This window comes from Tachypleus tridentatus, chromosome 9 (assembly GCF_004210375.1).
Source record: "Tachypleus tridentatus isolate NWPU-2018 chromosome 9, ASM421037v1, whole genome shotgun sequence".
Taxonomy (NCBI): Eukaryota; Metazoa; Arthropoda; class Merostomata; order Xiphosura; family Limulidae; genus Tachypleus; species Tachypleus tridentatus.
The window spans coordinates 9781849-9798057 of NC_134833.1; the positions used below are offsets into that span (position 1 = coordinate 9781849).

Here is a 16209-nt window from a genome sequence, read left to right on the forward strand (position 1 = left end):
ACCTAACAGCAATCTTCCATCTATCACTAATATCTGAATATATCCCAGCTTCTTGCAAGCTTGCCAACGTATTAATGTTCCAGAAAGAAGGAAAGCCAACCAACGAACCAGATAGCTATCGACCGATCAGTCCTGCCAGATGCATAGGCGAAATTCTGTAACGAATCAACAACAGACTTTCCACATTACTAGAAATATTATCAAAGTTACCTGAAGTACAGAATGGATTCAGACAAACAACCGATCTCTTAGTCAGACTAACTGAATCAATAGTAGATACCTTTATTGATAAAGAATGCAATGTCGCATGATTTCTTGATATTGAGAATTCTTTCGACACTGTATGGCACAATAGTTTCCGGTTCCGAGTGACAAAAATAGAAGTACCGCGTGAGATTATTCTCTGGCTCTCAAAGTTTTTGGAAAACAGAAAATGTAGAAAAAATACTGAGGGAACCTTCTCAGAGTTATTTACTTCAGAGGCAGGTGTCCCTCAGGGAGGGGTGGTTAACTCTATCCTCGTCATCATGAACGATCCAGATCATGGATACTGATGACGTTGCAGTCTGGAAAAGTGCCACAACACCAACAACCACAACTAAATAGAATAAGTGAATACTACCAAAAATATAGAATTAAAATAAACATAACAAAAACCTAACTTGTGGTTTTCACAAAATTAACAAAACAACAACAACCTGAGTTATACATGAACGGAACACTTCTTCAAACTCGTGCATTAGCCAGTTTTCTCGGACTAACTTTTGACTCAAAATTAACATGGATAAACCACTTAAATAATACTAGAACGAAAACATGACAAAGAATAAACTGTGGTCGGAGTCTAACTGGTAAATACAGTGGAGCTACAACGGACAACATGTTAAAAATCTACAAAATATACATAAGACCTGTAACTGACTATGCAGCCCCAGCATAAGTAAACATAACACAAAAGTTAGTACAAACCAAACTACAAACAATGCAAACGTTTAAAGTCCCTAGAAATAATTCCTCCGGTTTTTTGTATAAATACTCAAACAGAGAAAGAACAACGGAGATACCTACCTAGTGCACTGAATTATTTCAATATAAGTTGGAGAAAACTGATTTATTACGAGAACCAGACAGACACGGCATATCTGATAAAGATAGTCCTAAGGGTCTTTCCCCAGTGAATATATATATATATATTAAAAAAAAAAAAGGTCACTAAACTATTAAAATAAAGTCCCCGTTAGTTGTAGACTTGGGCCCGGCATGACCAGGTGGTTAAGGCACTCGACTTGTAATCTGAGGGTCGCGGGTTCAAATACCGGTCGCACAAAACGTGCTCGCCCTTTCAGCCGTGGGGGCGTTATAATGTGACGGTCAATCCCACTATTCGTTGGTAAAAGAGTAGCCCAAGAGTTGGCGGTGGGTGGTGATGACTAGCTGCCTTCCCTCTAGTCTTACACTGCTAAATTAGGGACGGCTAGCGCAGATAGCCCTCGAGTAGCTTTGTGCGAAATTCAGAAACAAACAAACAAGTTGTAGACTTAATTAAAAACATTGTAGGGTATTTATGTAAATATTCTTGATTTAAGCCTATAACTACTGAAAGTGTGAAGGATTATATAATTTTTAAGAGAAGTAGTACATTTACACAATTTATAGGAAAACTAATTTAAACACTGAAGAATGTTTACAAAATGGGAGAATAGTTCGAGTCTTATATTTAAGCCTAAATTACTTAACGATAGATTAGTTTATTAAGGATGGAAACCAACGTTTTCTATTCTATCTTACGTATAAGGTTAAGACATAGAAACGAAAGAACGCTTCTCTATCATTAACAAGAGGTTATAATATTTAAAAATGTTTGAGGTCCAGAGATTATATATTAGTTTTTCCTTAAAAAAGTTTAAAGTGAGTTTATAGAGGGTGTTCTGATGACAAATCGTGATAAATATCGTAAAGACAGTAATCTGTCAGTATAACCTTGTAGTAAGTTACCGCTGGCTCACAGAACTCAAGATTGGTCCAAGACATTCTTGTTCTTAAGTGTGCGACTAATGGGTAGAACTTTTTTTATAGTAATTTCCATGAAGGTTTCTTACGCGTGGAAACACTTGAAATATAAATCTTTCGTCTTGGAGACTGACATTACCTTCTCTAGGTATTCCTTGTACTCGCTGGAAGACATCTGGAAAAATTCCCCCAAGTGCGTTGTCAAGTAATAGGAATAGTTGGCCTGTGACGATGTTTATTATTAAATAAAGGTCATTTTGATGAATAGTGATGTTATAGAAACATGTGTTTACTGATGAAAAGTGACTAGACTTACGTTGTTGTTGACGAAAGATTTTTTTATTATTATTATTTACCAATAGGAAAAGTTGTATAATTAAGATTTATATCTATTTACCTTTAAATCAAATAACTGTTTTTTGATATTCAATGAATCGACGATAGAGAACCTGTTCTCTATTTAGGTTAATATCAGAGTATTTGTTTCATACAGTTCAGACCATTAATTATTAGAACCAATAAACTTTAGTTATCAATATAATAAAGTTCACACAATGTTCATACGTTAAGGATTTAGTTTTTGATTAAATCCTAGCTTTTAATATAAAATTCTCACATAATGTATATTTCAAATAATTTGTTAGCTATACTGTTAGCAGGAGTGATGACGTGTCTATTGTAGCCATATTGTTGGCAGGAGTGATTACGTGTTTACTGTGGCCATATTGTTGGAAGGAGTGATTAAGTATCTATTGTTGCCATATTGTTGGAAGGAGTGATTAAGTATCTATTGTTGCCATATTGTTGGAAGGAGTCATTAGGTGTTTACTGTGGCCATATTGTTGGAAGGAGTGATTAAGTATCTATTGTTGCCATATTGTTGGAAGGAGTGATTAAGTATCTATTGTTGCCATATTGTTGGCAGGAGTGATTACGTGTTTACTGTGGCCATATTGTTGGAAGGAGTGATTAAGTATCTATTGTTGCCATATTGTTGGAAGGAGTGATTAAGTATCTATTGTTGCCATATTGTTGGAAGGAGTGATTAAGTATCTATTGTTGCCATATTGTTGGAAGGAGTGATTAAGTGTCTGTTGTGGCCATATTGTTGGCAGGAGTGATGACGTGTTTATTGTGACTAATTAGTATCTTCTTCCATATTTATTGTTGTTAAATAACTGTTTAAAGTTTATATCCTTTATGTTTGTTGATAACAAGCTGATGTATCCTCTGGGAAGACATGAGGACCTAGGGTGAGCCACACCGGAACACCATCCTTTATGTCACCCTGTAGTTGTGAGTGCCAAGTTCGGTTAAATTCAATAAAATAGCATACACTCGGGGTGTTATATGGGATCAGAACTGAACACAGATATTTCCCCACTGCCCTATTGCTGGTATTTAATTTTGTAACTGTTAAATAGTCGCTGTTGAATCGAAACGTCTCTAACTTCAAATGTCAGTTTAACTATTAATAAATTAATGTTAAGATGACCTGTTGTTTACACAAGCAATTAGCCTACACAATGTTTATTGAACCTAACAACACCAGTATTTATGTTTAGTTAAATAAAGGGGACTTAATAACTGGAGGCACTTGTAGGATAACATAAAGTCGGTGAAATGTTTGACACTGCTTTTGGATTAAAATACTTATTTCCATATAGAGGCGAGTTCTTATCTTCCTTGTCCTGGTATGAAGACTATTAGAATTGTGATTGGCTGGTGGAAACATAACGTCACTGCTTGGCCACTTTACTTGCGTAAATTGTGATAATGGATAAGAAAAGTAGCGTTCATGGCGGCAAATATTTAAATTTGTGAATAATTAGTATTCGAATGGGAGGAGTTACTTTTAAGGTATTTACGTAAAGTGTTCTCATGTTAGGATTAGAACTAGTCAAATGTGTGTGATACATTCTGTTCGCGAAATACGGGAGAGTGTAATTCAGAACATTAGCGCCAGTGCATCCAATACAGGAATAGTGTGTGTGTGATACATTCTGTTCGCGAAATACGGGAGAGTGTAATTCCGAACATTAGTGGCAGTGCATCCAATACAGGAATAGTGTTTATCTTTGGTTTGAATTTCTAAAATTATAAGGCTCAACAAGAGAACTTATCCACAAAATATTAACATAAACGGTAAAGAAAACACCCGATACTCAAGACGCTTTACCTCACACTAGTTAATGGTTTATCTTAGTTAGAACTCACACAAACAAACATGTTCCAATACTTCTTACAAGATTAGTGCTTGACTCTCACCAAGAAAAGCTTTCGGAGAAATTATTCCAGTACGTTTGGCCACAGCTATCGTTATCCCAGTCTCCAGGAACGGTACTGTAAAGTCTACAGCCGTCTGCCGCTCAGAGTTGATCTTGATGCTGGTCACGACGATGTCCGCCTTACCTCTTAGAATTTCAGCTATCAGGCCATTCCAGCTGTCGTTCTAAACACATAAAAGTGTGAATGGTCTTAGCGGAACATCCGCTTCGGTAGAAAAGTAACTAAAACTCACTTTATAACCCGATCAACACGACTTCCGCGCAAGACGACTTACAAATTCCTAATGGATTAAATAACAGTTTCTGTGCCAAGAGGTATATGAATTTGAAGATAAATAATGTAAATAATAAATATTAAATAATCTAGTGGTTTAACAGTTGTTAAAAACTCTTAGTTATGAAGCGTGACACGACGGTTGACAACTCAGTGTCAACAAGGGGTTTACCGTCTACGGAGTATGAAACTGATTAATCGATTATGGATTCAACTACGCCGCGTAACAGAACTTTTGACGTTTCTCTAATGAATAAACTTGGCTTGTTTTATCAGTACGAATAGGTAAAAATGAGTTAAAACCGTCAACTTTTATCTTTCAAGACGTTATCTTCAATAATAAGAAAAGTTTATAAGAACTCGGTTGTAATAAAGAAGTGAAGTTTATCTTCAAACGAAATGTTTCTAAAAACAGAAACATACAAAAGATGATCTGCCAGTTGATCTGAAATAATAGTTTTATTCTGCCTTCCAAAGAAAGCTGAAATTTATCACGTGATATAGTACAAGCGAGAGACGCAAATTGATATCAATTGTAACATTAAAAAAAAAGTCATTCTGTGTTTCAGGTATGTTAGGTTTTGTATCATTCTGTATTTCAGGTATGTCAGGTTTTGTATCATTCTGTGTTTCAGGAATGTCAGGTTTTGTATCATTCTGTATTTCAGGTATGTCAGGTTTTGTATCATTCTGTGTTTCAGGTATGTCAGGTTTTGTATCATTCTGTGTTTCAGGTATGTCAGGTTTTGTATCATTCTGTGTTTCAGGTATGTCAGGTTTTGTATCATTCTGTGTTTCAGGTATGTCAGGTTTTGTATCATTCTGTGTTGTCTTATTACTTCTGACGTTAAATTTATTCTCTTGAATTTTAGCGAAACGTTTACTAATTTCCTACACTTTCAAAATACTATCAAACTAATATATTTTTATTCCAGAATATTTAAGAATCGTATTCCTATTTCGTATAAAATCCCCATATTAATTAATCAGTTTCATACAATTCACGTCACAAAAATCAGATTTGTTACATGAGACGAATTTGATAATTTAACTATTTTATAAAGAAGCATAATTCCTTATTTAGTTCAAGATGTATTTTCAGTGAAATTAAACTTAAGGTTTTGTTTCGAAGTGTTTCAAATATGAAATACATTCAAGTTTTGCTGAATGGCGTAGAAATATACTTATTTAATGTTCAGTTCTAAAGGTGTCAGCGAATCATTTACGTTTACTCATGTTAAAAGGGTATTTTACAGAAACGCAAGTCGAAATCAAAATTAAACGAAGTCGTGGTCTTTTCATGAGATTCATTGACAGTTGAAACACAACGAAACGTTTTAATAAACGATTTTTAAAATGGTTGGTTATCCAACTGCCTATATTGTTGTGTTGGTTGAAATAGCTATGCACCTGAAGATCTTATCTTTATAACAGCGCGGTGTCCTATGAGGGATCAAACCCTGAATTCTCGCCTTAACGATGGAAATGTTTGTTTTTCAAAGACTGTAGAATAAACGGAACAGTGAAATTAATTAAGATTAAACTACATTAATGAACTATAAACTTGTGCACGTTTTGTGTTTTATCTTACAAGAACATTACCAGAACATAAACATATCTAAATACATTCAAAGAAAGTGCTGAAGTAAGTTATAAACTATAAAGAACTGTAGACAAATAACCTTCCGATGTTCTTATAGGAATCATTTACATGATGTAAGCAGCAAGTATATAAAATAACTAATAAACTTGCATCTATATATATATTTATATATATATATATATATAGAGAGAGAGAGAAGATAGAAAACTATACTCCACTATAGTATATTAGTGTGCTATTTTACATTGAACCTTCTAGCGGATAGAATACTAAACCAACTGGCTCATTTCAATTTTTATTATAACAATGAGTTCTGAAACCACTTAGGAAAAACTCGCGACATGAACTCTGAGAAATTGGAAACCTAAGAGGCAAAATATTTATTTTAGGACTAGAAACATGAAAAACAAAATGTTGGCGTTGGACAAATTTCGACAATCTAACAAAAACAAAACAAACAGTTAGATCGATATGTATCTCTGAGAGAAATAAAAAGCACATTAAAAAGCAGAAACACAAAGAAAGTATATTAAGCTTGGCTATATTAAACAAACAAAGTTGATAGACATGTATTATTGATAGTGTCGTAAAACGCTGTTACACTTACGTTCATAACTCCCCAAGTTCCGTCCTCAACACGATACAAATCGTACGTGAACCCGAGATCGGTGGCAAAATTCTGTAATAAGTCAATACAGAATCCCGAACAACACTTGAAGTAATTTGGATCCTGAAGTGCCTCTGACATGTTGACGCTTCGAAAAACATAGAAGAGTGAGAAATATTATCCAAGTAATGGTATTTCAAGAACAAGGAACTTGGCTCAAATCCTGTTTGTCTCAGTAAAGAATATTAATTTTACTGGAATAAAGATATACTGGGTGAACAATGTTTTATGAAATAAAGATATACCGGTTGAACAATATTTCAGAAATAAAGATATACTGGGTGAACAATTTGTCATGAAATAAAGATATACTGGGTGAACAATTTGTTATGAAATGAAGATATACTGGGTGAACAATGTTTTATGAAATAAAGATATACTGGGTGAACAATTTGTTATGAAATAAAGATATACTGGGTGAACAATTTGTTATGAAATAAAGATATACTGGGTGAACAATTTGTTATGAAATAAAGATATACTGGGTGAACAATTTGTTATGAAATAAAAATATACTGGGTGAACAATGTGTCATACATCATATTTACTGTTTTTACTTGAAAATCAGACGTAAAAACATTTAAAGCTAAGAGGAAAAGTAACCTAAGTAAGCTTTTCTTACTTTTAATGCTAATAAGTTATTAATAAAACAATCACTTTTTATCTGTAATTACCAACAGGTGAACTCTAATTAAGCCTAACCGTCACCTGATTTTGAATTACGAAAAACGATAAATGAGGGCCATAAAGAAAAGCTGGAAAATGAAATGTCATTACAGACTCTAAGGACATTAAGATAACCAAGAGTAATATATCTTCTTTATTAGTATTAGAGAAACATAGTGTATACGGGAATTAAAATGAACAAGTTCAGTTTAACTTCCTTATTATCGTTATTTTGTCTTTATTTTTTGAACTTTGAGTTATCTTGGTTGTTATATTACTGTCATACCCAACAAGTTCGGTTTCAGTATATCACTGTCATACCCAACAAGTTCGGTTTCAGTATATCACTCTCATACCCAACAAGTTCGGTTTCAGTATATCACTGTCATAACCAACAAGTTCGGTTTCAGTATATCACTGTCATACCCAACAAGTTCGGTTTCAGTATATCACTGTCATACCCAACAAGTTCGGTTTCAGGAACTACTCGACATCGAACCGATCTACTAGCTTTGCACTCTCCGGTTTCCACGTCCATTGGAAATATGTTAAGATACGGTGGCTCTTCCAGAAATGTGATTTTCAAGTTGAATTTTTCGGGAACTCCAGGAGGAGGCACTGGCGAGTCTCCCGGCCAGACAATGTCTTTTATTTCTAGCCCACGTTCTGTCCAAGAGCCTACCTGAGAACAAAGTGAATACGTGTTAACACTCTTGCTTGTTTTGTAGACCGTTCACAAGAGGTAAAGTAGCTAACGTCGACAACCAGATAATGACACCAGTTTTATCTATTATCACGATCCATTATGTAAGGTAAGTAAAACTGATAACAATGAAACTTGTTCTTTGTAAGCTTCTGGTGGTATTGTTAAATTCACACATATAATGTGTACGTTGGAAAGATTAGACTAATACATTAACAATATTTCATAGAAAGAGGACATATTAAACACGCAGAAGTATATCATTATTTACACTTTAAGCTAAACCATAGTTACAATACTTTGATTATCCATACTTTACACATAAAACATAGTTACAACAGTTTCGTTAGCCACACTTTACACTTAAAACATAGTTACAACAGTTTCGTTAGCCACACTTTACACTTAAAACATAGTTACAACAGTTTCGTTAGCCACACTTTACACTTAAAACATAGTTACAACAGTTTCGTTAGCCACACTATACACTTAAAACATAGTTACAACAGTTTCGTTAGCCACACTTTACACTTAAAACATAGTTACAACAGTTTCGTTAGCCACACTTTACACTTAAAACATAGTTACAACAGTTTCTTTAGCCACACTTTACACATAAAACATAGTTACAACAGTTTCTTTAGCCATACTTTACACATAAAACATAGTTACAACAGTTTCGTTAGCCACACTTCAATAAATACCGAGTTCTTTAAACACCCAAACAAAATAACCTAAAATACATTATGAAACATATGTTTCATTAACCTTGGGAAGTGTAACCATAATGGAGTAGCCACCTTGCTGCCAAGATAAACACCAAAGCAATACACAGAACTTACTTTTTCCCATATTTTTCTTTTGTTTAGGTTCACAACTTCCAGGTTCACGTACTTGAGCGTGCCGTCAATATTAAATTCCAGTTTTGATTGGCCGTGTCTCGCCGCTATGCTTACGTTGCGAAGATATCTTTGAAAAGATATATATATATATATGCATAAATACACGTATTTTTCAAACAAAGAGATAAAATAATTCACCTGGAACATTATACTAGACGTTTCTTTTTCTGACTGACTATTCTTCTCCTACATACATTTATTTGATATATTTCCAATATATATCTCTGATAAGTAATAACTTGTTACTCAGAGTTCAGAAATAAGTGCTACGTATCCGCCTTTCCTGGTATAAACCATGGTACTTATCAGTATCTGATTTGAATACTGTTTGAGATTACCTGATTTAAACAATGTTATTTATCATCACCTGATTAAAACAATGATATTTATCATCATCTGATTCAAACAATGTTATTTATCATCACCTGATTTAAACAATGTTATTTATCATCACCTGATTCAAACAATGTTATTTATTGTAAAATAATTCAAAGAATGTTATTTAACATCAACTGGTTCTAACTATGTTATTTATTATCACCTAATTCAAACAATGCTATTTATCATCACCTAATTCAAACAATGTTATTTATCATCAGCTGATACAAACTGTTATTTATCATCACCTAATTCTAACAATGTTATTTTTCATCAACTGATTCAAACAATGTTATTTAACATCAACTGGTTCTAACAATGTTATTTATTATCACCTAATTCAAACAATGTTATTTATCATCAACTGATTCTAACAATGTTATTTATTATCACCTAATTCAAACAATGTTATTTATCATCAACTGATTCAAACAATGTTATTTATCATCAACTGATTCAAAAAATGTTATTTATCATCAACTGATTCAAACAATGTAATTTATCATCAACTGATTCAAACAATGTTATTTATTATCACCTAATTCAAACAATGTTATTTATCATCACCTGATTCAAACAATGTTATTTATCATCCCCTTATTCAAACAATGTTATTTATCATTAACTGATTCTAACAATGGTATTTATCATCACCTGATTGAAACAATGTTATTTATCATCAGCTGATCCTAACAATGTTATTTATCATCACCTGATCCAAACAATGTTATTTATTATCAACTGGTTCTAACACGATATTTATCATCAACTGATTATAACAATGTTATTTATGATTAACTTATTCAAATAATGTTATCTATCATTAAATTATTTAAACAAGGATATTTTTAATATAGCCTTCTCTCTCCATTGATAAAATTTGTTAGAACGTACTGTTAAGATTTGTTAGAACATACTGTTAATATTTGTTAGAAAATACTGTTAAGATTTGTTAGAACGTACTGTTAATATTTGTTAGAACATGCTGTGAAGATTTTTTATTCAACTATACATGATGGTGATGTAGCTGTTTCCAGCTTCATCGCAACAAATACCTCGAAGATTGAGAGCTGTCTGGAACAGATCTTTAAAACAGCGTAAATGGAACGTAATTATGTACAACATATAATAGCAGGAAAAAACATAACAAAAAGAACAAACACACATTGTTTAGAAAATATGTGTTCGTACATATAAAGAAGTGGTTTTTATTGAATGTGATTTATGTGTTCGTACATATAAAGAAGTGGTTTTTATTGAATGTGATTTATGTGTTCGTACATATAAAGAAGTGGTTTTTATTGAATGTGATTTATGTGTTCGTACATATAAAGAAGTGGTTTTTATTGAATGTGATTTATGTGTTCGTACATATAAAGAAGTGGTTTTTATTGAATGTGATTTATGTGTTCGTACATATAAAGAAGTGGTTTTTATTGAATGTGATTTATGTGTTCGTACATATAAAAAAGTGGTTTTATTGAATGTGATTTATGTGTTCGTACATATAAAGAAGTGGTTTTTATTGAATGTGATTTATGTGTTCGTACATATAAAGAAGTGGTTTTTATTGAATGTGATTTATGTGTTCGTACATATAAAGAAGTGGTTTTTATTGAATGTGATTTATGTGTTCGTACATATAAAGAAGTGGTTTTTATTGAATGTGATTTATGTGTTCGTACATATAAAGAAGTGGTTTTTATTGAATGTGATTTATGTGTTCGTACATATAAAGAAGTGGTTTTTATTGAATGTGATTTATGTGTTCGTACATATAAAGAAGTGGTTTTTATTGAATGTGATTTATGTGTTCGTACATATAAAGAAGTGGTTTTTATTGAATGTGATTTATGTGTTCGTACATATAAAGAAGTGGTTTTTATTGAATGTGATTTATGTGTTCGTACATATAAAGACGTGGTTTTTATTGAATGTGATTTATGTGTTCGTACATATAAAGAAGTGGTTTTTATTGAATGTGATTTATGTGTTCGTACATATAAAGAAGTGGTTTTTATTGAATGTGATTTATGTGTTCGTACATATAAAGAAGTGGTTTTTATTGAATGTGATTTATGTGTTCGTACATATAAAGAAGTGGTTTTTATTGAATGTGATTTATCGACACATTGGCAGAAGGAAAGTCAGTGCCATTGATTTTATATTTCCGAAGAACTTATAAAAAATGCAAGACGTTATGAAACCGGAACTTCCTATTTTACAAAGCGAAGAGTTTAATCGATCGTTCTAGTTTCAGTTACTAAACATCAGCATTTCTGTCTGAGTTAGCTCTCTATGTTAGGATAGAGTTGTACATGTTACTTTAATAAACGTTTTGTTGTTATTCTTAAACATAATTAATTCAGTTAAATTGTTTCACAGCTGGAATAAGCCACACATCATTCACTTAACTATACTATGATCCTTCTTTGATCCTTCCTTCATTAAGAGTAGTTAGTGGTGACAAAGTTTGTTTATTTTTGAATTTCGCTAGCTCAAAGCTACACGAGGGTTATTAGGGCTAGTCATCCCTAATTTAGCAATATAAGATTAGAGGGAAGGCAGGCAGTCATCACCCCCCACCGCCAACTCTTGAACTACTCGTTTATCGACTGTTACATTATAACGCCCCCACGGCTGAAATGACGAGCATGTTTGATGTGACGAGGATTCGAACCCGCGACCCTCCTTTTCATTTATACAGTGTTTTAAACTTCATTTTATTTTTTATTTAGGCTTGTTTTGTGTGTGTGTTTTCTTATAGCAAAACCACATTGGGCTATCTGCTGAGCCCACCGAGGGGAATCGAATTCTAATTTTAGCGTTGTAAATCCATAAACTTACCGCTGTACCAGCGGGGACGCTGTTTTGGGAATTAAAATGTTATTTATCACAGATTTGGATTTGCTGTTTTTAAAGCAGTTCTTCCTTTGTATTTTGTTTGACTGTTAAAGTATTAATTTCTATATATATATATATTTATCATTATATATTTTTATAATGAGGATTATTTTGGATTTTAGCACAGTATGTATAATTAGGACTAATCTAAATTTTCGAAGCTATCCTGTCCTTAAGAGATATTATTGGGATTACGGCCAAAAACACCGCTATCAGCGAAGAGCCTGTATTGATTGTTGAAACTTTGTAGAATTGACACCAATGCCTATTGTGGAGATACAAGTGTAGAAGACGACGTTTTGAAAGATGGAAGACTTTCAAAACGTCGTCCTCTATACTGTGTCTCCACAACAGGCAGTTGTCATCCATTCTACAAAGTTTCATCATGAGTACTCTGTCTAAACAATCTATCAAAGAACTATATTGATTAATCATGCGTTAAGTACGTGAAATTTGCTACACTTCTTGCTGGTGAAATCTTCAGTTGTTATCTAAGTAAGTATATTTTAACCAGAAAAAAATGAATTAAATATAAATAACTGATAATAGGTTAGATTACAGATTTAGTTTTGCTCATGATCTGATGAACGTAAGTAGCAGTGCGATTTAATGTGCAACACACTAAGTAAATAAACCAAAACCTGCCCATACCTTTGAAAATTTGATAATTATTAAAGCATCTATATTCACCTAAACGAAACCGAAACCTATCTGAACGTTTTAAAATTTGATAATTATTAAAGTATTTATATTCACCTAAACGAAACCGAAACCTATCTGGAAATTTTAAAATTTATATTTATTAAAGTATCTCTATTTACCTAAATGAAACCGAAACCTATCTGGACATTTTAAAATTTGATAATTATTAAAGTATCTATATTCACCTAAACGAAATCGAAACCTATCTGCACAGTGTGACTGTCTCGTGTGAAGTGCCTGTTCAGAAAAGCACTCGATATGTTAATAAATCATTAATGATCTTTCTTTCTTCTGTTTCAGCCGCGGCATAGTGGCTCATAGAACGGCTCTGTGTTGTTGTTGTTTTAAAGTACATCCTATTTTCGTCATCTCTTGACCGATTTCAGATCTAACTACAGTTTTCAGGCCAAACCCTATCATTTGACTATGCTCAACATCTCATCGATTAATTTACTGTCTAAAAGAATGTCAAATGTTGCGAATATTGGGTACTTTCTCTCGTTTTAGTTTAATTGAAACTACAAAGTGTTATGTCTTAGGTGTGACCAAAAAACGTGTTTGGTAGAAAGAACGCTCCAATCACATAGGTGTTCTGAATTTTATCTGTAAGAAATCTGGAAACAAAACTACAAAATCTACACGTGAAGTATAAATTTTTCTACTGTTAATTTGAAATAACCTGTTCAATCCAGTGAACAAAGAAGTGAATGTTTAAAGTTTATCAGAGAAACCAAAGTTGTATCTTACAAATATATAAGAAAAGACTGTGTTACTTTTATTGTTAAATTGTGAGAAAATGTTTAATATATATTTTTAAAATTCACGTGCATTAGTTGTAGAATCTAGTTTACAGCACACATACATATATATATATGTTATATGATGTATAAATACTTTATCCATCAATATGGTTCTGTTTACAGTGATTGACTACCCTACCATATTTTCAAGTTTGAAAGACATTTTGTTGAAAAATAAATGTTTTATTTTTAATTTCTGAAAAACCAAAAATCAACATCATGATATAAATTTGATTTCCAATGAGAGGCACATCTTGTAGCCAAATAATACACTTTTCATGGTTTAATGTTTTTAAGACACTTTATCATTCATCCATTAGGATCTGGGTCTGTAAATGTGTTATGTACATTTCAAAAAGTCCTCTAATGCACGATTTTTCAAACTATGCTCCGCGGAGCCCATGGGCTCCACTATAGTTATCTGGAGCTCCACTAGGATATTTTAGAATGTTAATATTTTTTATAAAACTATAAAATTGAATCAGAATACGCTGTACAAAAAACGTAAAACATTTCTTTAATATAACAAGTTTATCACGTATTGAGGCTTTTAGTATTTTATTCTGCTTAACGCCAGACGATTTTATTTAGCTTAGGGGAAGTTCTCGCGATGAAAATGTTAATACAATCTCAATTAACTTCGACAGTGGCGCCACTGGTTGCTAGTAGATACGACACCATCTCCAGATCCCATGCGTTAATGGAGATGCAAGATAGCCTAGTAATTTTCGTATGAAACACAGGTCAACCCTGGGTAGTGATGCCAACTGTCTAAAAAAGATAAATCTGGATTAGCGGCTAAATCTCGAACAAAATGAAACTAAATAAAACATGACGTCATAGCTGAAACTTGTCCAAATTTGAAACATTGTGATGCAATTAGGTGCAGTATCAGTTGTTTCAATTTCAAAATTTGGAAACCTTTGCCTGCTCAAACAACAGACGAAGAAATATTAAAACTGATTGATTTCTTTATGGAAGAACATGAGGTCCAATGGCAGCTTTGCTCAAGTAGTTGCACTGCTGGTGCTGCAGCTGTGATTGGAAAATTTTCAGGTGCAGTGACACACATAAAAAGAAAAACCCGGATATTGAGAGTATCCACTGCTGTCTTCATCGTCATGCACGTGCAATGAAATAAATGCCAGAAGACTTAAAAGAGGTATTGGGTGATGTCATAAAAATAGTTCATTTTATAAAATGAAGATCACTCAATATGAAGATCTTCAGTTTACTCTGTGAGGATATGGGAAGTTTCTATAAACATTTGTTGTTTCATACTGAAGTCCGATGGCTTTCTCGTGGAAAAGTGTTTACTTGGATTTATGAACTGGGTGAGGAGATAGTTTCTTTTATGTGAATGCTATTTTGAACTTGTATACAAATTAAAGGACAATTGCTGGATACAGAAAGTGGCCTATCTTTCGGATGTATTTGCCTATCTAAATGCAGGGTACTAGAATAACGTACTTCAAAGTTCAGAGTAAAATGGAAGCGCTTCAACGTAAGTTAAAGATTGGGGTGAATCTATACTTATGGAAAAACTTGAATGCTTGGAAAACCTCAGTGGTTTTTTACTTATGAATTTCCTTAAGTGAAGATACAAAAGTTTCAGTCTTGCAGCACATATCTGATTTGTGTACAACTATTGGGGAGTACTTCCCTCCTCACTTAGATCAATTACTGTGGATTCAAAATCCCTTTGTTGACTCTGCAAATACCAACGATTTGCCTTTGAAAGAGAAAGAACAGCTTATAGAAATTTCAACTGATGACACCCTAAAAACAAAATATCAGCATGAATAAATGTTTGATTCAAATGACCATGGAATACCCTGAAATAAGCAACAGAGCTTTCAAATTTTTTATGCGTTTCCCAAGAACATACGTTCGTGAGCAAACATTTTCACTGTATACAGATACAGATACCAAATTTAGAAACAGGCTAAATATTGAAGATGATTTGCGCTTACAGGTAACAACCATAACTTCAAATATTGGACCACTTTGTGAACAAAAGCAAGCCCATCCGAACCACTAATACATAAATAAGTACTCTGTACTTTTACTGATATAAACTTTGCAAGCAGAATTTTTGAACAAGTGAGTAGAAGAAAATATTTTTTCTTTAAATATTGATATTTTAAATAAACTTATATTCTAAAAGCTTGAAGTAAACATTATCTGGTGCTAGTGACCGATTGTTTCTATTTTTAGTGTATTTTTTATTGAGGCTTCGGAATGTTTTTTTTTTTTTATTTCTGATGTGAAGCTCCACAGGTCAAAAAAGTTTGAGAAGCCCTGCTCTATAG

At 32.8% G+C, this 16209-nt stretch overlaps 2 protein-coding genes across 3 annotated transcripts in view; one reads left to right on the forward strand and one right to left on the reverse strand.

Moving 5' to 3' along the window:
* Window positions 1–16209, forward strand: part of LOC143224740 (glutamate receptor ionotropic, NMDA 2A-like) — a 373609-nt gene that overhangs the window by 122621 nt on the left and 234779 nt on the right. The gene's annotated exons all lie outside the window — the stretch shown is intronic.
* The window catches only part of LOC143226923 (glutamate receptor ionotropic, NMDA 2B-like), a 179274-nt gene that overhangs the window by 34470 nt on the left and 128595 nt on the right, over window positions 1–16209 (reverse strand). Inside the window, exons 6-9 of the mRNA XM_076458483.1 lie at window positions 9054–9180; window positions 7970–8190; window positions 6783–6930; window positions 4279–4462 (exon numbers count right to left, since the gene is read on the reverse strand). Coding sequence (XP_076314598.1) covers window positions 4279–4462; window positions 6783–6930; window positions 7970–8190; window positions 9054–9180 — 680 coding nt within the window. The remainder of the gene's footprint in view (window positions 1–4278; window positions 4463–6782; window positions 6931–7969; window positions 8191–9053; window positions 9181–16209) is intronic.